The 23,863-nt window shown below is 45.8% G+C and overlaps 1 protein-coding gene across 3 annotated transcripts in view; it reads right to left on the bottom strand.

Moving 5' to 3' along the window:
• The window catches only part of LOC134909004 (GRAM domain-containing protein 2B-like), a 265,256-nt gene extending 244,644 nt beyond the window's left edge, over window positions 1-20,612 (bottom strand). For 2 of the 3 annotated variants that reach the window (XM_063915356.1, XM_063915376.1), the window contains exon 1: window positions 20,403-20,609. In XM_063915356.1, coding sequence (XP_063771426.1) covers window positions 20,403-20,455 — 53 coding nt within the window. In that variant the 5' untranslated portion in view covers window positions 20,456-20,609. Of the gene's footprint in view, window positions 1-20,402 lie in introns of all 3 variants that reach the window. The other variant, XM_063915384.1, reaches the window with a different exon arrangement.
• Between the last annotated feature and the right edge of the window lie 3,251 nt (window positions 20,613-23,863).

Raw genomic sequence — 23,863 nt, 5'->3', positions numbered from 1 at the left:
GCCGCCTACTGGGAGTGAATCTTAGCTTATCAAAATTGCGAACGAAAGATTAGCAGAATTGCGAATAGACACTTCTTAACAGTTTCTGAGTAGCTCCAGACTTACTCGGCATCTGCGATCAGTTCAGTGCTTGTCGTTCCTGGTTTGACGTCACAAACACACCCAGCGTTCGCCCAGACACTCCTCCGTTTCTCCAGCCACTCCCGCATTTTTTCCCAGAAACTGTAGCGTTTTTTCACATACACCCATAAAACGGCCAGTTTCCGCCCAGAAACACCCACTTCCTGTCAATCACATTACGAACACCAGAACGAAGAAAAAACCTTGTAATGCCGTGAGTAAAATACCTAACTGCATAGCAAATTTACTTGGCGCAGTCGCACTGCGGACATTGCGCATGCGCATTAGCGACTAATCGCTCCGTTGCGAGAAAAAAATAACGAGCGAACAACTCGGAATGACCCCCACTGTCCCAAATCATGCAGGCTGACACTGATAATGATGTATCAGACGCAGAGGAGTGTGAGGTGGACTCGGGAGGGAGGGGGGGATGCATCTCTGTCACAAGGAATACAGGCCCTGATAGAAGCGATTAGAGATGTCCTGCACATTCCTGACAAAGTGACAGAGGAAGATGAGGAATCTTATTTTAGTGTAAAAAAAAAATACTCTGCTACTTTCCATGCATCTAAGGAATTAAATTCCCTATTTGAAGAAACTTGGATTAATCCTGACAAGAAGTTTCAGATCCCTAAAAGGTTACTGGCATCCTTCCCTTTTCCTCAGAATGATATAAAAAAAATGGGAAAACCCACCGATTGTTGATGCATCGTTATCTTGGTTGTCACGTAAGATAAACTTACCTGTCCCGCGGTCAGCCTCCTTAAAGGACACAGCTGACCGCAAGATTGAGACCACTCTCAAATCTCTGTACACAGCTGCGGGGGTGGCCCAAAGATCCACTATAGTTTGTGCATGGATCAATAGGGCCATTGCAAAATGGTCAGGTAACCTAATTGAGGGGTAAGATTCCTTACCCAGAAGGGAGATATTTTTACTCCTACAGCATATACAGGACATGGCAGTGTCAGCACGCAGGTTCCTATGGCTACGTCAGTGGACTGCGAATGCGGATTCCAGAAAAGGAGTGGAAAGCCTACCATTCACAGGTGAGGCCCTGTTTGGAGATGAACTGGATCCAAGGCTACGGCGGGCAAGTCTACATACCTTCCTTCCACAGCCCCCCCACCTAGGAAGACCTACTCTGCTCCAACTCTGCAGTCCTTTCGGACAGCAAAATTTAAAAATAAAACCAAAGGTTCTTCTACAGACTTCAAAGGCAATAGAGGTAAACCCAGAAAACAAGCAAATGCATGTTCACAGGAACAGAACTCAGGTTCTGTTTCCTCAAAGCCTTCAGCATGACGGTGGACCGCACTGCCTGGAAGATAGGCAGGTGGGAGCCCGATTAAGAGATTTCAGTCACATACGGGCGACATCATGCCAGGATCCCTGGGTCAAAGAGCTCATCGCCCAGGAGTACAGCCTGGAGTTTCAGGAACTCCCACCTCACAAATTCTTCAAATCAGGCTAACCAGCTTCTCAGGAGGCAAGTATAATTTTACAGGATGCAATTCAAAAACTGATACAGACTCAGGTCATTGTTCCAGTTCCACCTCAGCTACAGCACAAAGGTTATTATTCCAAACCTATTTGTGGTACCGAAACCGGACAGTTCGGTAAGACCCATTTTAAACCTCAAGTCATTGAACCCGTATTTTCAGTTGTTCAAATTCAACATGGAGCGGTGATCTCAGGTCTGGGAGAAGGGGAATTCTTTGTGTCTCTGGATATCAAGGATGTGTACCTTCATATCTCAATCTGGCCGCCTCATCAGGCTCATCTAAGGTTTGCATTGCAGGACTGTCACTGCCAGTTCCAGGCCCTACCATTTGGCCTCTCCACGGCACCGAGGGTGTTCACCAAGGTAATAGCAGAGATGATGTTTCTCCTCCGCAAACAGGGAGTGAACATAATCCTGTACCTGGACGATTTGCTGATAAAAGCACCATCCAGGGAGCGGTTGTTGGACAACATTGCCCTCTCAACTCGACTACTCCGGGATCACGGGTGGATTCTGAACCTACCAAAATCTCACCTGGAACCAACCCAGAGGCTTCCGTTCCTGGGGATGATACTGGATACGGAGGCATAGAAGGTATTCCTTCCATTAGAAAAGGCATTGGTTATACAGTCGATGATGCGGGATGTTCTAAAAACAACCCGGATATCGGTGCATCTATTCACTCGCCTTCTGGGAAAAATGGTAGCCGCTTACGAGGTGCTGCAGTACGGAAGGTTTCATGCAAGGTCCTTCCAGTTGGATCTGTTGGACAAATGGTCCAGATCGCATCTCCACATGCACCTGAGGATATGTCTGTCACCAAGAGCCAGGATTTCTCTACTGTGGTGGCTTCAGACTTCTCACCTGACAGAGGGCCGAAGGTTCGGGATTCAAAATTGGATTCTGCTAACCACAGACGCAAGTCTCAGAGGTTGGGGAGCAGTCACCAATGGGAAACACTTCCAAGGAAAATGGTCAAGTCAGGAAACCATTCTTCCAATCAACATTCTGGAACTAAGGGCCATATACAACGCCCTTCTACAGGCATCACATCTTCAAGATCAGGCCATCCAGGTTCAGTCGGACAATGTGACAGCGGTAACGTACATAAACGGTCTGAAGATCGACAGTATCTAGGTCGACAATGTTTAGGTCGACCACTATAGGTCGACAGTCACTAGGTCGACATGGATGAAAGGTCGACAGGGTTTCTAGGTCGACATGTGCTAGGTCGACAGGTCTAAAGGTCGACATGAGTTTTTCACATTTTTTTTCTTTTTTTGAATTTTTTCATTCTTAACGATCCACGTGGACTACGATTGGAACGGTAATCTGTGCCGAGCGAAGCGAAGGCACCATGCCCGAAGCATGGCGAGCGAAGCGTGCCATGCGAGGGGACGCGGTGCACTAATTTGGGATCCCGGTCACTCTACGAAGAAAACGACACCCCCAAAAAAAATATCCTCATGTCGACCTTTAGACCTGTCGACCTAGCACATGTCGACCTAGAAACCCTGTCGACCTTCCATCCATGTCGACCTAGTGACTGTCGACCTATAGTGGTCGACCTAAACATTGTCGACCTAGATACTGTCGATTTGATGAACCACACCCATAAACAGACAGGGCGGAACAAAGAGCAGAGCTGTAATGTCAGAGGTAAGAAGGATTCTCCTCTGGACAGAAAGACACGCTGTGGCGTTGTCCGCAATCTTCATTCCGGGAATAGACAACTGGGAAGCAGACTTCCTTAGCAGACACGACCTCCACCCAGGAGAGTGAAGCCTTCACCCGGAAGTGTTAGAGTGCTTAACACGTCAGTGGGGATTTCCACAGATCGACATGATGGCCTCTCGTCTCAACAAGAAGCTCAGGTAGTATTGTTCCAGGCCGAGAGACCCACAGGCAGTGACGTTTCCACCACTTCCATTGATCCCAAGAATTCTCAAAAGAATAAAAAGGGAAAAGGTTCAGGCAATTCTCATTGCTCCGGATTGGCCACGAAGGGCTTGGTACGCGGATCTACTGGAAATGTTCCTGGAGGATCCATGGCCTCTACCTCTTCGAGAGGATCTTCTGCAACAGGGGCCGTTCGTCTATCAAGACTTATGTTTGATGGCATGGAGGTTGAGCGTCAAATTCCAGCCCGGAAAAGCATTCCGGACAGGGTAATTCCTACCTTGATCCAAGCCAGAAAAGGGGTAACGTCTAAATATTACCACCGCATTTGGAGAAAATACGTCTCTTGGTGGGAAAACAGGAAATTTCCTGTGGTGAAGTTTCAACTGGGACGTTTTCTGCTTTTTCTGCAGTCAGGTGTGGATGTGGGCTTACGCCTGGGCTCCATAAAAGTCCAGATTTCAGCCTTATCCATTTTCTTCCAGAAACAGTTGGCTTCCCTCCCTGAGGTTCAGATGTTCTTGAAAGGTGTTCTGCACATCCAGCCGCCCTTTGTGCCTCCCACGGCACCTTGGGATCTCAACGTGGTGTTGCAGTTTCTACAATCTGAATGGTTTGAGCCTTTACAGGTGTTCCGATCCGGGTAACTGGACGCCGTTTCCTGCCTGTTAGGTGTCTCCTGAGGTTGGCTCAGCGAGCCAGGGCCGGGCTATAACTATGTTTTGGGTTACACTTCATGGGTATTGCCTGCAGCGCTGGTTCAGCGGCCTCCTTAGTGTATACACTTACGGTGGTGTGGCGCTCTCAGCCCCGTCACGGCCGTCACTGCCGCGCCTGTGGTCTTCCACTGGACGTGCGTCTTCTGTGTGCTGCGGCAGCCGCCGCCATACCTGTGGCCGCTGTGTGCGTCTGGGCGCGTGGAGTTTCTGCTGCTGCGGCCTCCGCCGCCATTACCGTTTGACACATGGTTTCTGAGTGCTTCTTTCCCCTTCAACCTCCGTCAATGGGCGCAGCCATTTTGGATTGAATCACAAGATACTCTCTTCACCTTTCCGCAGTGCTGCCGGAGCCTGAGCATAATTGTCAGCCAATCCCTGCTGTCCAGCAGGTAGAAATATCCTGTCTCAGCACCCAGAAGGTGGTCAGTGCTTCAATTGTCTCTCCAGCGTTCCAGTATGCAGCTTCACTAAGGACTCTCCTGTGAACACTCCCTGCAGTATAGCCTGACTTCCTTGTGGTTACTCTCTGCGGTGCAGCTCCAGTTCTCCTGTGCTGATGCTCTGTGGTGCAACCTGCCTTCCTTGTTCCCGCACCCAGCGCTAGCAGAGTGTATGACTCCGGCTTCCAGCAGCCACTCTCTAGCAGTCCTCTGTCTCCACTACTACCAGTACTCACCATAACAGTGGAGTATTTACCTGCGATCCCCAGCATCACTCAAAGCTTTACCTGTGAACTCCAGCATCACTTAAAGCTTTACCTACGATCCTCAGCATCACTTTATGTTTCACCTGTGCTCCAAAGTATCATAAAGCACTCCCATTTATACTCCGGATTACTGGTCTTAACCAGTTGTGATTCAGAGACTCACTTGTGACATTTATTGTTTGGTTGCACATTCTTTGACTTTTATGATTTAATAAAAACACTCAAAGGCACCTCCTGTTGTCGTGGTCACGCCTTCAGGCATCTGGTCCATCTGTCTCAGCACATGTCTAGGAGTCCTCTCTTACCTCCTAAATTCACGTACCCTTCAGCCCCTACAACTGAGGCTTCCAGCTACCGACACCAGCCCTCAGTTGTGACAGTAAGCACTGACCTAATGGATCCAGTCGGAGATCAAGTCCAAGGGACCAGGCCAATACAAGAACTGGCTGCCCGTCTTGAACATCAGGAGGCTGCACAAGGCCATGTTATCCGATGTCTCCAGGACCTCTCCTCCCAACTGGATGAGATTCAGGCAACCCTCTGTGAGTCAGGGGCGTCCAGTGTGCCGACTGTAGGACCTCCGGTGGTATCCCCACCCACCATACCCACTTCTCCTCCACGTCTCCATTTGCCAACACCTGCTAAATATGATGGATCCCCGAAAGCCCGCAGGAGTTTCGTAAACCAGTGCGAGATCCGCTTTGAGTTGCAACCTGGCAGTTTTCCTACAGACCGCACCAAAGTTGCGTATATTATCTCCTTACTCAGTGGCGCCGCCCTCGACTGGGCATCACCCTTATGGGAAAGATCTGATATCCTGCGGTCATCCTACTCCGACTTCATGGCAACATTCAGATGTATCTTTGATGAGCCAAGTCGAGTGTTGTCAGCTTCTTCTGAGATTCTTCGGCTGCGTCAGGGGACACGAACTGTTGGCCAGTATTTAGTACAATTCCAGATGTTGGCATCTGAGGTTACCTGGAATGAGGAAGCTCTCTATGCAGCTTTTTGGCAAGGCCTCTCTGAACTTATTAAAGATGAGCTCGCCACCAGAGACTAGCCCTCGAAATTGAATGAGCTCATATCGCTCTGCACAAAAGATGACCTACGGTTCGGTGAAAGGGCTATGGAGCGAGGCAGGTCAACAGTTCATAAGACTCCTTCTGCTCCTCCTCCTCATCAGCCGTCTCCATCCAAAGACGAACCTATGGAGATAGGTCATTCACTATTGTCTCCAGCAGAGTGCAGAAGACGTCTATCTAATCGTCTTTGCCTATACTGTGCTGCACCTTCCCACCTCATTAACGCCTGCCCCGAGCGTCCGGGAAAATCCAAATCCTAGCCCGCCAAGGAGAGGGTTGGCTAGGAGTAATGAATTCCTCTCCGTCTTCAAGTGACTGCAACCTCTCAGTTTCTTTTCAGGTGGCTCAGCGTACCAAGAATCTTATTGCCTTGTTGGATTCTGGAGCAGCCGGGAACTTTATAACTGAGAAGTTTGTTAAGCAGTGGTCTCTACCCACTGAGAGACTGTAAATCTCCCATATCTTTAACTGCCGTGGACGGCGGTAAGATTCAGGGTGCGGTGATTACCTCCAAGACCCTACCTATCCGTCTGAAGGAAGGGGTACTGCATACAGAGTTGATTTTCTTCCTGGTAATCCCAAGGGCCACTCATCCTGTGGTTCTAGGCCTCCCATGGCTTCATTTGCATAATCCTCAAATTGATTGGAAGACGACTCATATCCTGGCATGGGGTCCTTCCTGTTCTTAGACATGTCTACATAAAGTGCTTCCAGCTTGCAACTCCTCCTCTAAATCTCCTGATGTTCCACCTTCTCCATATCAGGATTTCACCGATGTATTCAGCAAGTCTTCAGCCGATATTCTTCCTCCTCATAGAGAATGGGATTGCCCTATCTCATTCCAGGGAAAACTCCTCCTCGTGGACGCACTTATCCATTGTCGTTGACGGAGACCCACTCCATGGAGGAGTATATCAAAGAAAATCTGGCTAAAGGGTTTATCCGTCCTTCGTCTTCTCCAGCTGGCACAGGCTTCTTCTTCGTAAAGAAGAAAGATGGCGTCCAGCGGCCTTGTATTGACTACCGGGGTCTGAATTACATCACAGTAAAAAATCGGTACCCTCTGCCGCTTATCACCGAGTTATTTGACCGCGTCAGTGGAGCCACTATCTTTACAAAGTTAGATCTGAGGATTGCTTATAATCGCATCTGAATCCGAAACGGTGACGAGTGGAAGACCGCTTTTAACACCCGTGACGGACATTACGAGTACCTCGTCATGCCTTTCGGACTCAGCAATGCTCCAGCGGTATTCCAACACTTCGTGAACGAGATCTTCAGAGACATTCTTTATCGTCATGTTGTGGTTTATCTCGACGATATTCTTATCTTCGCGAATGATCTGGAGGAACATCGGTTCTGGGTGAAAGACGTCTTGTCCCGTCTCCGTAACAATCATCTGTATTGCAAACTGGAAAAGTGCATCTTTGAAGTAAAATCCATCCCGTTCCTGGGGTATATTGTATCCGGTTCCGCTCTGGAGATGGACCCTGAGAAACTTCAAGCGATCCGAGATTGGCCGATTCCTGTAACCCTCAGAGATTCCTAGGGTTTGCCAATTATTACAGGAAATTTATTCAAGACTTTTCCACCGTTGTAGCGCCTATTACGGCTCTTACCAAAAAAGGTGCCAACCCTTCCAAATGGTCAGAAGAAGCTACCCAAGCCTTTCATTTGTTGAAACAAAGATTCATCTCTGCTCCGGTTTTGAAACAGCCAGATACCAGTTCGCCCTTCATCCTTGAGGTGGACGCCTCTTCTGTTGGAGTGGGCGCAGTACTGTCTCAAAGAGCTAACAATGGTCATCTACATCCTTGTGGCTTCTTCTAACGAAAGTTCTCTCCTGCCGAGCGTAATTACACCATTGGCGATCAAGAACTTTTGGCGATCAAGCTCGCTTTGGAAGAGTGGAGGTACTTATTAGAAGGAGCTTCTCATACCATCACCATCATGACGGATCACAAGAAAGGCGCTCAGTGTCTTAATCCTCACCAAGCCAGGTGGGTACTTTTCTTTTCCAGATTTGACTTCAAATTGCAGTTTTGTCCAGGGGCACAGAATCGCAAGGCTGATGCCCTTTCCCGCTCCTGGGAGCAAGAAAATGAGTCTGAGTCTACTGATGAGCATTATATCATTGATCCAGTGGTGTTCTTCGGAGTGAGGATGGATTCTATGGCCCCGCCAGGGAAAAGTTTAGTGAATCCGGCTCTCAGAAGGAAGCTCTTGCATTGGGCACATTCCTCTCGCTTTGACGGTCACGCGGGCATACACAAAACCTTAGAATTTGTTTCCAGATCATACTGGTGGCCAACCCTACAGAAGGACATTGCTGAATTTGTGGCCTCCTGCCCAAAATGTGCCCAACACAAAGTACCCCGCCAGTCACCCGCTGGGCAACTGGTTCCTTTGTCTGTTCCTCATCGTCCATGGACCCATCTTTCGATGGATTTCGTCACAGATCTCCCTGTGTGTAACAAATTCAACACCATCTGGGTGGTAGTTGACCGGTTCATCAAGATGGCTCATTTCATTCCTCTCACCGGTCTTCCGTCAGCTTCCAAGTTGGCACAAGTCTTTATTCAAGAGATCTTCAGATTACACGGTCTCCCTGTGGAGATCATTTCCAATAGAAGTGTTCAGTTTGTGGCCAAGTTATGGCGAAGTCTTTGTCAGGCGCTCCAAGTCAAGCTGAAATTCTCTACAGCCTATCACCCTCAAACCAATGGGCAAACTGAGAAGGTGAATCAAGACTTGGAGGCCTTCCTCCGTATCCTCTTCCCAGGGTGATTGGGTTCAACTTCTCCCATGGGCTGAATTCTGCCACAACAATCAGTATCATTCTTTATCTTCCTCTACGCCATTCTTCACCAATTATGGGTTTCACCCAAAAGTTCCTGAGTTCCAACTGCTTCCAGCAACATCGGTGCCTGCAGCTGATATCACAATTCGGCAGTTTTCAAATAACTGGAAGAATGTTCGTGCAGCTCTTTTGAAAGCATCCTCCAGGTACAAGAGATTTGCGGATAAGAAGCGTAGGGCAATTCCTGCCCTTAAAGTTGGTGACCGCGTTTGGCTGTCTACGAAGAATCTACGACTGAGGGTTCAGAGTATGAAATTCGCCCCCCGCTATATCGGACCCTTCCTGATTGAACAAGTTGTCAACCCAGTGGCTTACAAGCTTCAGCTACCTCCATTTCTGAAAGTTCCTAGGGCGTTCCATGTTTCACTCCTCAAACCAGTGATTCTGAGTCGCTTCCATTCAGCGCTTCCCTCTGCTCCCAAAGTCCAGACTCAACATGGTGTTGAGTATGAGGTCGCCAAGATCCTGGATTCACGTATTAGATATGGTCATCTCCAGTATTTGATAGATTGGAAGGGCTATGGTCCTGAGGAACGTTCCTGGACAAATGCATCTGATGTCCATGCTCCTATATTGGTTCAGAAATTCCATACCAGATTTCTGCGAAAACCTAAGAAGTGTCCTGGGGCCACTCCTAAAGGGGGGGCTGCTGTCACGATCCGGGTAACTGGACGCCGTTTCCTGCCTGTTAGGTGTCTCCTGAGGTTGGCTCAGCGAGCCAGGGCCGGGCTATAACTATGTTTTGGGTTACATTTCATGGGTATTGCCTGCAGCGCTGGTTCAGCGTCCTCCTCAGTGTATACACTTACGGTGGTGTGGCGCTCTCAGCCCCATCGCGGTCATCACTGTCGCGCCTGTGGTCTTCCGCTGGATGTGCGTCCTCTGTGTGCCACGGCCGCCATACCTGTGGCCGATGTGCGCGTCTGGGCGCGTGGAGTTTCTGCTGCTGCGGCCTCCGCCGCCATTACCATTTGACACATGGTTTGAGTGCTTCTTTCCCCATCAATCTCCGTCAATGGGCGCAGCCATTTTGGATTGAATCACATGATACTCTCTTCACCTATCCGCAGTGCTGCCGGAGCCTGAGCATAATTGTGAGCCAATCCCTGCTATCCAGCAGGTATAAATATCCTGTCTCAGCACCCAGGTTGTCAGTGCTTCCATTGTCTCTCCAGTGTTCGAGTATGTAGCTTCACTAAGGACTCTCCTGTGAACACTCCCTGCAGTATAGCCTGACTCCCTTGTGGTTACTCTCTACGGTGCAGCTCCAGTTCTCCTGTGCTGATGCTCTGTGGTGCAACCTGCCTTCCTTGTTCCCGCACCCAGCGCTAGCAGAGTGTATGACTCCGGCTTCCAGCAGCCACTCTCTAGCAGTCCTCTGTCTCCACTACTACCAGTACTCACCATAACAGTGGAGTATTTACCTGCGATCCCCAGCATCACTCAAAGCTTTACCTGCGATCCCCAGCATCACTCAAAGCTTTACCTGCGATCCCCACCATCACTCAAAGCTTTACCTGCGATCCCCAGCATCACTCAAAGCTGTACCTGCGATCCCCAGCATCACTCAAAGCTTTACCTGCGATCCCCAGCATCACTCAAAGCTTTACCTGCGATCCCCACCATCACTCAAAGCTTTACCTGCGATCCCCACCATCACTCAAAGCTTTACCTGCGATCCCCAGCATCACTCAAAGCTTTACCTGCGATCCCCAGCATCACTCAAAGCTTTACCTGCGATCCCCAGCATCACTCAAAGCTTTACCTACGATCCCCAGCATCACTCAAAGCTTTACCTGCGATCCCCAGCATCATTCAAAGTTTACCTACGATCCCCAGCATCACTTTATGTTTCACCTGTGTTCCCAAGTATCATAAAGCACTCCCACTTATACTCCGGATTACTGGTCTTAACCAGTGTGATTCAGAGACTCACTTCTGACATTTATTGTTTGGTTGCACATTCTTTGACTTTTATGATTTAATAATAACCCTCAAAGGCACTTCCTGTTGTCGTGGTCATGCCTTCGGGCACCTGGTACTATGGTCTCAGCACATGTCTAGGAGTCCTCTCTTACCTCCTAAATTCATGTACCCGTCAGCCCCTACAACTGAGGCTTCCAGCTACCGACACCAGCCCTCAGTTGTGACAACAGGAGGTTGACATAAAGTTTCTTACGTGGAAGACCGTCACACTGTTGGCCTTGGCTTCTGTAAGACGTGTGTCGGAATTGGGGGCGTTGTCTTATAAGAGCCCCTATTTGATTTTTCATGAAGATAGAGCTGAACTTAGAACTCGTCATCAGTTTCTTCCAAAGGTGGTGTCTGCGTTTCATATCAACCAACCTATTGTGGTCCCGGTGGTTACCGGCACCTCTACCACTTCAAAGTCCCTGGATGTTGTGGGGGCTTTGAAAATATACGTGAAGCGGACTGCGCGTCACAGAAAATTGGACACGCTGTTTGTGCTCTATTATCCCAATAAAATTGGGTGTCCTGCTTCAAAGCTGTCAATTGCTCACTGGATCAGGCTTACTATACAGCATGCTTATTCTACGGCAGGTTTGCCGGTTCCTAAATATGTACAGGCACACTCTACTAGGTCGGTGGGTTCTTCCTGGGCAGCTGCCCGGGGTGTCTCATCTTTACAACTCTGCCGAGCGGCTACTTGGTCAGGTTCGAACACGTTTGCAAAATTTTACAAGTTCGATACTTTGGCCTCTGAGGACCGTCAGTTTGGTCAATCAGTTCTGCAGGAACCTCAGTACTCTCCCACCTGGTTTGGGAGCTTTGGTACGTCCCCATGGTACTAAATGGACCCCAGTATCCTCTAGGAAGTAAGAGAAAATAGTATTTTAATTACCTATCGGTAAATCCTTTTCTTGTAGTCCGTAGAGCAGGCATTCCCAACCACGGTCCTCAAGGCACGCCAACAGTGCAGGTTTTAGTGATATCCAGGCTGCAACACAGATGGTTAAATCAAAATAACTGAGCTACTAATTAAGTCACCTGTGCTGAAGCCTGGATATCACTAAAACCTGCACTGTTAGTGTGCCTTGAGGACCGTGGTTGGGAATGCCTGCCGTAGAGGTTACTAGGCACCCGCCCAGTGCTTCGTGTGTTCCTGCACTGTTACTTGTTTAAGTATTGTTGTTGGTTCAGCTGTTGCTGTCCCTCGTCAAGTTTGGCTAGCATGGCTTTCCTCTTGTTTGTGTGTGCTGGTTCGAATCTCACCACTGTCCTTTAAATCCTTCTCTCAAGGTATGTCCGTCTCCTCGGTCACAGTTTCTAGACTGTCTGGTAGGAGGAGCATAGAGGGAGGAGCCAGCGCACACTATTGATTTCTTAAAGTGCCTAAGGCTCCAAGTAGACCAGTCTATACCCCATGGTACTAAATGGATCCCAGTATCCTCTATGGACTACGAGAAAAGGATTTAACGATAGGAAATTAAAATCCTATTAAAATCCTCACAGCAAAGCACTGCTGGACAATCAGCGATTTGCCATAGGATTTTAGATTGATTGTAAAGTCTGGCACAAACTGTGCGGTGGCTGGTGGTCAGCTGGCTGCGCAGCGTGACCTCTGACTTTCCATCACGCTGCGCAGGGGAAGGAGGGAGCCGGTGAGGTCCGTGTGGATCCGGAGCTGGTACTCCATATTGACATCTACAAGCCCGCTTTTTACCTGATTCTGGAAAACCTCCACCTATAGCAATTGTATCGTTTGGAGGATTGTTTTTAAAGCTTCATGGCTCATATACCATTGTGTTTTATATTGAATAAATTGTTATAAACTTATTACACTATATCTATATTTCTATATTTCTTTGCATATGGAATATTCTATGTCTAAAGGGAGATTTCAATAAGACGACGACTGAGGGAAGTACATTTTACAACCGCGCACTTTATTGATCTTCATTGCATGCTTGGTTCATATATCGGTATTGGGGAATACCACTGGTCATGGGGGTGCTGCGTAGAGTTGTGAGCGCCACGGTTACTCCTTTCACCTTGCTATTGTGTATAGTATCTTCTCCCCTATGCATATTGTAATAAGGGGCTCATAATAAATAATACATATATAATAGATGATAAATCTTTACAGAGCGCATTAATTGCAATCTAAAAATAAATTACCATGAGTGCAATACAACATATTCATGAAGGAATCAGAACAAGTACAGCTTATTTTATTGTCACTGCATTTGGGTCCACTTTGGGAGCTAAAATCAGCATTTTGCTCCTGGCTATGGGAGATGCTATTCAAATGTCCGCAGATCCCTACAAAGGAGTCACAAAGCCACATAGCCTAAAGTGTTCCCCTCTCGCTAGCGATATCGCACAGTGACGTCATGCTGCGGCCGGAGCATGCAGCTTTGACCGATGAGTCCAAATTGAGCTGCATGCACGGCCAAGACCTTGGGTTAATGACCCACGGGGCCGCGCATCGCTCGTCGTTTACAGCATACACACTAGTTGATATAGTAAGCAACGTCGCTCAGGAAGGGTCAAAATGAGCATTTATCGACTGGTCGTTTATTGACTAGTGTGTACGGGCCTTAAGGCTATAGAAGATCGGACACTTTCTAGGATAGTTGTTATACCATTACACCAGATATTTCAATAGGTGTGATTAAGTGATTAGAATATCATTTATAATTCTACACACATTTTTTATGTGCTGGATTAGATCACAGATTGATCTAGTTTATACAAATGTAAAATATGATTTTCAAGTTTGTTCTTAACTATTAACTCAGCTCTTCATAAGTCTGCAATATGAATATTGTCATTCTTTTACATTTACACACTGCATAGCAGCATCTAAAGCCAAGTTGTCATTCATCTTTTTGCACTGCACTTATCCCTGGCAGCAAGGTTATGATCATTGTCCTGTGCTGATCATATCTCCATATAGGACAATAAAAGTGGCTGCTAACAGCATGGATTCATGCGCAGGCTGCATTGCTGATGTCTGTACGATATAAAAGGACTGGCGTGCCATATGCCTATTTAAAGTTCATGTCAAGGAGCTGCTTAATAGTAATCCAGATTGCTGCACTTCCTCATCCCGTAATAGGATTTAATCACAAACAATTAGTCATTTGAAGGAAAGAATACAGTAAGCCACTTCATATTACAGCTTAATAAACACAGAGGAGGTTAGTTTGCATTTAAAACTGGTAATAATCTAATAAAAATGCATTAAATAAAAGCTGATACTAGTCCAGTAATATACAATATAACTATGAAGTTAGACAAGTGAAAAGAGTTTACTTTATAGTCTGCAATAACCACATTCTTTGCAGTCTGTTAAGCGATCAGATGTGTTATTTTGAGACACGCACACAGTATTACTTCTTCTAGAACAGTCTGCAGTCCTGATGAACTTTGTACAGACAGCTTGTGTTGCACTTCTCATTGTCTTGTGCAAGTGTTATATAAATATAACATTAACTCTGTTAACTCCTTTGCATAAAGCATAAACCACATGAACATTTTAACCAGCAAGGAGGCTTTACCTAACCAGCATTTAACAAACATGCGCTTACTTAACACCTACACACAGACATTAACTCATACTATTCAGCTTACTGAATGTGTATACACAGCATAATATTTTATTCCCTAGCACTAAAGGAGTAGACAGTTAAAGATATGGTAAACATATTTGTTAAATAAATGATAAATTCCTTTTCTGCCATTTTGCTTTTGCTGGCTTTTTATTGTCAGTCTGCACTCCCCCCCCCCCCCACCATGTTTGTTACTAAATTCCTGTCTGTTGTTCCACCTGTTTACCCTCCCTTGTCTCTAACGTGTTCCACACCTATCTATCCTGCTCAGAACTGCTGCTGTTTCTGCAGTTACTGTATGCAGATATTTTAGTACTATAAAATAAAATAGGTCTCCAACTGTAGTTTGGGGAAGCATAAGTAACAAGATTATTGTCAAAAAGTGTTTTATGGACAGGTGACCTACTTACTTAAAATGAAACTCAAACAAACAAGATAGTTGAGATACTAACTGGTCAGTTTTAGACATTGCTAGTATTAGCAGTTTGTGTGGACGATCAGGGTCGGTTCTAGACCTTGTGGCGCCCAGGGCAAAAGTTTCCTTTGGCGACCCCCCCCCCCCCCCAGACGGCGAAACAGGGTTAGTGTGCGCCTTCGGTGCGTGTAAAAATGGGGGCGTGGCTTTAGGAAAGGGGCGTGGTCAGTTTTGCTCCCTGTAGTTTTGCCCCCTGTAGCGTTGTGCACCCTGTAGAGCTGTGCCCACAGTAGCTGTTGTGCCCCCTGCAGCTGTTGTACCCCCTGCAGCTGTGCCTCCAGTAGCTGTTATGCCCCCTGCAGCTGTACCCCCAGTAGCTGTTATGCCCCCTGCAGCTGTGCCCCATTAGTTGTTGCCCCATTAGTTGTGCCCCCCTTATGTGTCACCCTGCAGCTGTGCCCCCATTAGTTGTGACCCCTGCAGCTGTGCCCCCATTGGTTGTGCCCCCTGCAGCTGTGTCTGCATTAGTTGTGCCCACAAGTAGCTGTATACCTAGAAAAAATAAATAAAACAATACTTACCAGCCCCGTTCCTGTTCCCGACCACTGCACTCTGTCTCCGCTGCCAGCGCCACTCCTCTGATCTATGGGAGAGACGTCATGACGTCTCTCCCATAGCGCAGCACAGAAAGGTCCTCTCAGCGAAGGGAAACTAGATGCTACCCTTGCTGCGCGTCTAGATTCCCTTCGCAGAGAGGACCTTTTCAAAACCGCCGCCGCCATCCTACTTAGTAGCTGCTCTTGCCACGGCGGCAGCGCCCCCGGGACAATGGCGCCCCGGGCAAAAGTACTGCTTGCCCGTGGCAAGAGCCGCTACTGTGGACAATGACAGTGTACACAACCACAATGTCTTCTCTGAGGAGTTAACATTGACTAAAAAGAATGTCTTTTTGACAGTGGTGCAAGTAGAAAAAATGTCTTATAGGTACTGTATGCACGCGCCAAAAATGGGCGTGACCAAATGCCACATGGGGCGTGGTCAACGACAATGGGGGCGTGATATACATATGAGGGGAAGGGCAGATACACATAGGACCCCAATAGTGCCAGATACACGTTGCCCCACAGTGCCAGATACACATGTCCCCCCAGTGCCAGTTATGCCCACAGTGCCAGATACACATGTCCTCCCAGTGCCAGATATGCCCCCAGTGCTAGATACACATGTCCCCCCAGTGCCAGATATGCCCTCAGTGTAAGATACACATGTCCCCCCAGTGCCAGATATGCCCCCAGTGCCAGATATACATGTCCCCCCAGAGGCAGATGTGCCCCCAGTGCCAGGTATACATCCCCCCCACTTCCCCTGCTACTCACCACTGCTGCTGCTGTCCTGTGTGTATGTGAGGGGAGGAGAGCACAGCCTGTGCCTCTCCTGCCCCTCAGTCTCCGGCGGCGGTGCGGGTGTCTTCCTTCAATTCAGCGCGATCCGTGAGCTAATCAAAGCTTCGGCTGCCGGTCCGCGAGCTCTGATTGGCTCACGGGCTGGCGCTGAATTGAAGGAAGACACTGAGGGGCAGGAGAGGCGAATGTTGCGCTCTCCTCCCCTCGCAGCAGTGGAGGGAGGGAGCGACAGCCTGTCGGCGGTGGGTACGTTAAATTTTAAGGGTACGCCGTACCCACCCATACCCGCCCACTTGCACCGCTGCTTTTTGATCAAGTATTGTGTGTGTCTGAGGTCAGCTGCCAGTGTTAGGCTTGAGGAATAGTGCTAGTAAGTTTCCCATGGGACAGAAGTGTAACTTCACAATTTTAATAAACATTAAATATTTAAAAAGTAGCATATCATTGGCAGCCATATTCTTATGCCTGGTACACACTAGAGTGCCAGGGATTCGTTCCGACGTCTAAATGAACCCCCGTCAGCCCTAGATCGTGTGTACACACTGGTCAGATTCTAATGAAGGTCGGAACAGACATGTTCAATCCTTCATTAGCATACTACAGGACACAAGCGACAATGCTTAGTTGGATGTGCAATACATCCAACAAAGCACCCATTGCTAGCATCTGCGGGAATGCGCAATCCCTCGTACGCACTGAGCGATGTAGGCAATATGTCGTTACGAAGCGGCGTATTGTGCAGACATCGCTCTAGTGTGTACCCCGCTTTAGGATATGAAATGGCTGTTTCCCTTTTAGAGTTGCAATTCTCAACTTCAGTCCTCATGGACCCCTAGCAGTACGTATATTACAGGCCTGTGCAGTATCACAGTTCAAATAATTAGCAATGAGCACCACCTGTGGAACTTTTAACAATGTGTCAGACAGTAATAAATACATGTTCACCAACTAGGTGATCTTGCAAATATTAGGGATGTGCGCTGGCCCAAATCGCGGGTTTTGGGTTCATGTTTTGGATTTTTATATCCTTCATGTTTTGGATCTGTATTTGTTTTGCGAAACCTCCCGTGCGAGTTTTGGATCTGTATTTTTTTTTATATCATAAAGACAGCTAAAATAACAGAATTTGGGGCTGTTTTGTTCCTGTAGTATTAACCTCAATAACTTTAATTTCCACTCATTTCCAGTCGATTTTGACCTCACAGCTCACAATATTGTTTTCATCCAGTTTAGGCCAAAATGTTGCACCGAGGTAGCTGAATGTCTAAGCTAAGCAACTGCAGTGGGCAGCAAACACGTGGCAGTTAACAATATATTTTTAAATGCTGTAATCATCTGTAAAAATTATTTCCAAATTGGGATCAAGTTCTTCTGTTCCTGAAAGATATCTTCGACCTGGAGAAGGTTCGCTATTCAAGCGTGGAGAGTTTGTCAGATGATATCATGCAGTGTTTGACTTGTTTGTACCATTGCACAGATAGGTTTTGGGCATATATTGGAGCAAAGGCTCACTGAAGCCAATTTGTTTCCAATCCTATGTGAATTGTGAACCAAGTTCAACCAACCATCTAAATTCTAAAACATGATCTGAGTGACATCTACAGAGCACCTGTCGCTAACACACACAGTGTGTGCAGCCATTTTGTGCCACATCCTCATGAATATTAATAACCATAGGGAGCAGACCATAAATGGCTGCTCCCTGTGTGAATGAGTGATAGTTATGCTATATATTTTTGGTACATCTAATAGAAAAGTGGTGGCCTTGTTTGTGGAGGTGCTAATTGTACACACTGTAAACATGTTTATTTTATGCTCTGGATGGTTGTTGGGGATAGTAGAAGGACAGATTGATTAGTAATTTAATTTATTTGATTTAAAAAATGTAAATGAAGCCTTGGGGACATTGGTGACGGGTTTTATTGCATAGACAACAATATTTATTGGTTATTGCACTAAGCTCACTTTAACTAATCCAACTTTTACTTTTTCTTTGATTTTACATGCCCTGACTTGAGCGTCTTTGCCCTCAGGCATTGGCCTTAGTAGAAGACGTTGATGGACTTGTATCATCATGACTGGTGGCGTGCTGCATCTCCTCTCAATTGCTCATCCTCCATCTCTATCAACAAACACGAACCAAGTGGGGTACAGCACATACCACAATTTGTACAAAATATGTACCACCTACATTGTCACAATAAGTGTATGAGTCACAGATAATAATATAACGCTATGGTTTAATTTCATCAACAGTGTCACTCAATACGTGTATGAGTAGGAAATAAAATATATTACTGTGGTACCACTTTCACCCATAGCGTCACACAATACGTGTGTGCATCAGAAATCGTAATCTAACACTGCAGTTGACCTTCAAGTGTCGCACAATACGTGTATGAGTACGAAATAATAATATACTGTGGTCTGACTGGCAGTGTATCAGTACTTCTTAAACTAAAATAAAAATTGTATAGTACACTGGGATACAGCACAAAAAAAATATATATATTTTTAGGCTTTTTGTTTTTAGCTTTCATTATTTTAATTTTACACTGGGGCGGAGCCCCTACATGGACGCACAGAGCACCCCGCCAGGACTGAAACAGCAGAGCACCCCTTTTTCAGATACAGCAGAGCACCCCTTTCAGATACAGCAGACAGAGCACCCCCTTTTCAGATACAGCAGAGCACTCCTTTCAGATACAGCAGACAGCACCCCTTTCAAATACAGCAGACAGAGCATCCATTTTTCAGATACAGCAGACAGAGCATCCCACCTGGACTGATGCAGCAAGCAACCCCTTTCAGAAACAGCAGACAGAGCACTTGTTTTTCAGATACAGCAGACAGAGCATCCGCCCCACGCCAGACTACAGAGTACTGAGATGGATACGTACATCCAGTACACACTCAACAGCCAGAGTGGCGCCAATCACCGGGGGCACCTGCATAGAAAACCCCGCGAGAATCCAACAGCAGGATGATTACGTTTCACCTCGTTTTAGGATCCAAGTAAGGCGAGAAGTCCCAAGTCGGGCTCGGAATACAAAGTTCGGGTGGGTCCGGACCCGCTCATCTCTAGAAAATGTGCATTGTTAGCAGTCCCTGAGGACTAGAGTTGGGAAACATTGTTCTAGAGTATTTAGATGAAATCTGCCCATTGAGTAGCACCATTAGTGCTGCAAACAGTGATGCAATACTAAATTCACTATTTGCAGTTAAAAATAAATGGTAATATTTTCTCAGTGTTGTCTCATCTGTATACTGAACAGTTGCTTTACTGTCCTCCATGACGGTTCTCCCCTGCTGTGTGTTTACCTTCCTTATTTCTTTATACAAATATACATAAACTCACTTTATTTAACTGGTTAGAAAAAGCCAAATAAGTAGACTAAGGGTAGGATGTACAAAAGATTGAGCAGAGATATAAGATAACATTTATGGATATATAAAATAAGTGCTGTATTGATTAATAGTGGTATAAGCTTGATTATTAGAAACTGAGAGCATATGGATAGCACCTGTCATAAGACGCAACTTACTGCATTAATAGAAGGCTCTTAAGGGCCCCATACACTAGGACAATAATGCCCGATTTCATCTGATTTCGGGCATTCGGCCTGGTATATCGGATGAAATCGGGTATTTTGGAGGTGTTTCTGATCCGATGCGCGTTCCCGTGCACATCGGATCCTCCAGATTGAATGTGCTGCACATTCAATCACGTCCAACCCGCAGGCATGGCTGGGATCGCCCAAGATATATCGTATGCAAAAGGACAGCATATGATCTATCCTGGGCGATCCTGCCGCCCGGGAGCCTGCCGGGGTGATCGCCGGCGACATGTCGCGTTAGTGTATGGGGCCCTTTAGTCTCCTTCTAACCCTATAAATCTAGAGGTTCTGTTTCTCACACACATATATATCATCCCAGAACTGCAATAAAACATTGATAATAATTCTAAAATAATAAATACAATTTCACATACCCTAAGAACTACAACTGCATGCCTTGGTATATTTGTTCCTTATGCAATTAGGCTTTTTACTCATCAAGTACCTGCTATGAGGCAAAAACTAGCACAGCGTTCTTTTCCAATACTTAAAATCACTTACTCAACATTCCCACTGTGAGAAATTGTGTCCAGAGCTTGCAGTGAAGTGTCCATGAGGAATTCTCCACGAGTTGCCTAAACCTTAGTTTCAGTCTTCTTATGTGTCCTTTTCCCAACCTTTAGCTTCTACTTATGCCTTCATTCTTCTTTTTCAGCTATTAGGAACTTTATTTTCCCCTTTCCTACAAGCTCTCTCACTCTCTCTATTTCCCAGTGTCAGCAGCAAGGTCAAAGTCCACAATTCATAGTTCACTCCACTTTCTAGTTTAGCAATATTCCCACAAGAACACCTGCCGTTACAAAAAATAATGTATTCATGACAATGATATTATAGCTTATCAAATGATAAGACGATATTTACCAAGTGCATCACATTAAGGTCATGTGCTTGTTTACCTGAATTCTACATAGAATTTGGTACAGATGGTCTGACACGTGTCTGTCCAATACCTTATAGTTTAAAAGTCTATACATTTTTATCACTGTTAGTTTTGCATTAATAGATAGATTGAAAAGAACAAACTCATAGGAAACTAGGATTCCATGTCACAGACTGCAATTAGCCATCATGCTTGAATCAAAATAAATACAGGTGATTCAGATATTTTCTTAATTATTTTGAACTTTTGTATTTCAAAAGGGCTAATTCCTTCTTTGTAGTAGACATTTTGAAACATTATACTCCTTCTCTTGCTACCAATTAGTTAAGGAATCCATAGGGGGTATTTCAGAGTTGACTGCAGCAGCAAATTTGTCAGCAATTGGGCAAAACCATGTGCACTGCAGGTGTGGCAGATATAACATGTGCAGAGAGAGTTAGATTTGGGTGGATTGTTTCGTTTCTGTGCAGGGTAAATACTGGCTGCTATATTTTTACACTGCAATTTAGATTTCAGTTTGAACACACCCCACCCAAATCTAACTCTCTCTGCACGTTATATATTCCCCCCACCCCCCTGCAGTAAACATGGTTTTGCCCAACTGCTAACAAATTGGCTGCTGTGATCAACTCTGAATTAGGCCCCATGTTTCTATTAGGTCTACACAAAAAAAACCAGTATGCAAACAGTCCTCAAGCAGATCCCTATGCAGCTCTGCTGCAAACATCACAGGTTACAACAGGCTGGTCACACTACAACACTAAAACCCACAACATTTGGAGTCAACCAATCATGATGCAATACAGCCTCTGCCTGCTCTGCATTGGGAAGAATTCAATAGGGGAATTGGGCCTGTACATCAAAATGCAGCCCCTTCCAAGGGAGAATCAGCCATGCTGGGGTATGGGTGATAAAGAGTTAATGTTACATCACCATGTTCGTAGGTGCATTACTGGTTTCAGCTATCCACTGCATGGGTATGCTAAAAGTTGCTAAACTTCCAATACCAGCATGTTCATGGTTGCCAAAGCATAATGGCACATGTAGAAATACAAGCACCAACATGCCCTGGCATCCAGAGCCCACTGGAAGCTGTTGTACCACATAGAAAAAGTTTGTTAAAGAAAACTGAAAAACACTTTAGTTAAAAAAAACTTGCCTTCACCTAAACCCATAGGCATCCTCTATTTTTATACAGGTTTTTAAACAACTGGAGAAAAATTAAACAAAAAATCCCACATTGACTAAGATGTCTTGCACCTTGGTTATGGTGTTATATTGGGTACATACTGGGCGATATACATCAGCCATTCAGTTGAAGAGCCAAGACAGTATAACATGGACGCGTCTGCGGGTGTGTACCAGTGATATGATTGTGAATGACATTGTTCGCAGGCATATCGCGTCGGTCCTGCAGCACAGCCATTATATCTGCAGATATATCGGCTCATCGAGTTGTGTGTATGTACACTTGCGGTGGGGGCAGATGTCACAGCTGGGCGGGCAAATTAAAATGTCCACCCAGCTGCATAGCAGGGATCGACATATTGAGCAGGCAATTGATAAGTGTGTAAAATTACCTTGATCGGTCGCTCATTCACTGCTATGGTGGGTCCACTAACATATCTGTGGGGGGTGTACCCAGCCTTAGAAACCAGCTGTGATTATTAGCTAGAGTGCAGTTCATAGATAAATTGTATTCAACTGAAGCAAATTATGGTGAACATCAACTTCAATTATTTTTCAAGTTGCTGTTGGGCGATGGCCTGAATGGAGTTGTTCACACTTGTCCTGCGTAACTGCCCAAACGATGCCTGGATCTACAATCTGCCTGAAGAATTCTTTGGATTCCATTTTCATATTATGAAGCCTATAGTGCTTAGCTTTCAATACCCACCTCCTGATTTCCTTGTGAGTCTACTAATCACTGCCCAGGGTCCCACTCTCTGACTAGATTTTTTTGTGACCTTGGATAAAGTTTACAATTGACATCTCATTTAAGGGCATAATAATCTTAAAAGATGACCGAATTCCCATAACTTTCCTACCCTTAATTCTAAAGATTCCCAATGACATTCTACCTTTTCAACTCCCAACAGAAGAAGAGGTAGGAGACTTAGCCATCATGCAATACCATCAGGGAGGCATGTGATTGACTCCAAATTGATGCTGCAGAAGGACCCACAACATACAACCAATGTCATTAAGAACTATCTTCAGCATAGAGAAGAACAAGGAGTACTGGAAGTAATAATATGGCCCCCACAGAGCCCTGATATCAACATCATTAAATCTGTCTGGGATTACATGAAGAAACAGAAGGGTTTGAGCAAGACTACATCCACAGAAGATCTGTGGTTATTTCTCCAAGACATTTGGAACACCCTCCCTGCAGAGTTCCTTCAAAAACTGTGTGCAAGTCTCCTGGAGGAATTGATGCAGTTTTGAAGGCAAAGGATGGTCACACCAAATATTTATTTGATTTAGATTTCTCTCCTGTTCATTCACTTTGCATTCTGTTAATTGATAAAAATTAACTATTAACACCTCTATTTTTGAAAGCATTCTTACTTTACAGCAGTACTGTATGTGTGTTTGTATATATATATATATATATATATACATACACACACACTGTATATACAATTACAGATATAAGGACTCAGAAACATTGTTTTATGTATTATATATTTTATATTGTCTATTGTGTTTTCTTTCTTTTTGATGTGCATTGGATCTGATGGCTTCTAATTGATTCACCTGGGTACATAGGGGCAGGAAACAAAATGAAGGCACAGGAAATCACCTTGCTGCCCTTATAAATGGACTGGGCGACTGTGCAACAGCCCAAACTTATTCTGAGCGATGTGGCCAATATATTGTTCCAATCCATGTGAATGTGATTAATCACTTAATCACATTCAATTAAAGTTGGTACTGCCATCTAGTCGGACAGATGGCAGTTTCCGAGATTCAACCTATACAATGGTCCTGCCGTTTTTCCGACTTGTCGGAAAACACGTGGATCGGCGGATTAGCCACAGATCCACGTGTTTTGTTTGATTTGCGTCCAAATCAGGTT

The sequence above is a fragment of the Pseudophryne corroboree genome, chromosome 1, assembly GCF_028390025.1.
Source record: "Pseudophryne corroboree isolate aPseCor3 chromosome 1, aPseCor3.hap2, whole genome shotgun sequence".
Taxonomy (NCBI): domain Eukaryota; kingdom Metazoa; phylum Chordata; class Amphibia; order Anura; family Myobatrachidae; genus Pseudophryne; species Pseudophryne corroboree.
Note: the sequence above shows the minus strand (reverse complement) of the source record. Positions and strands in the feature narration are given on the sequence as shown.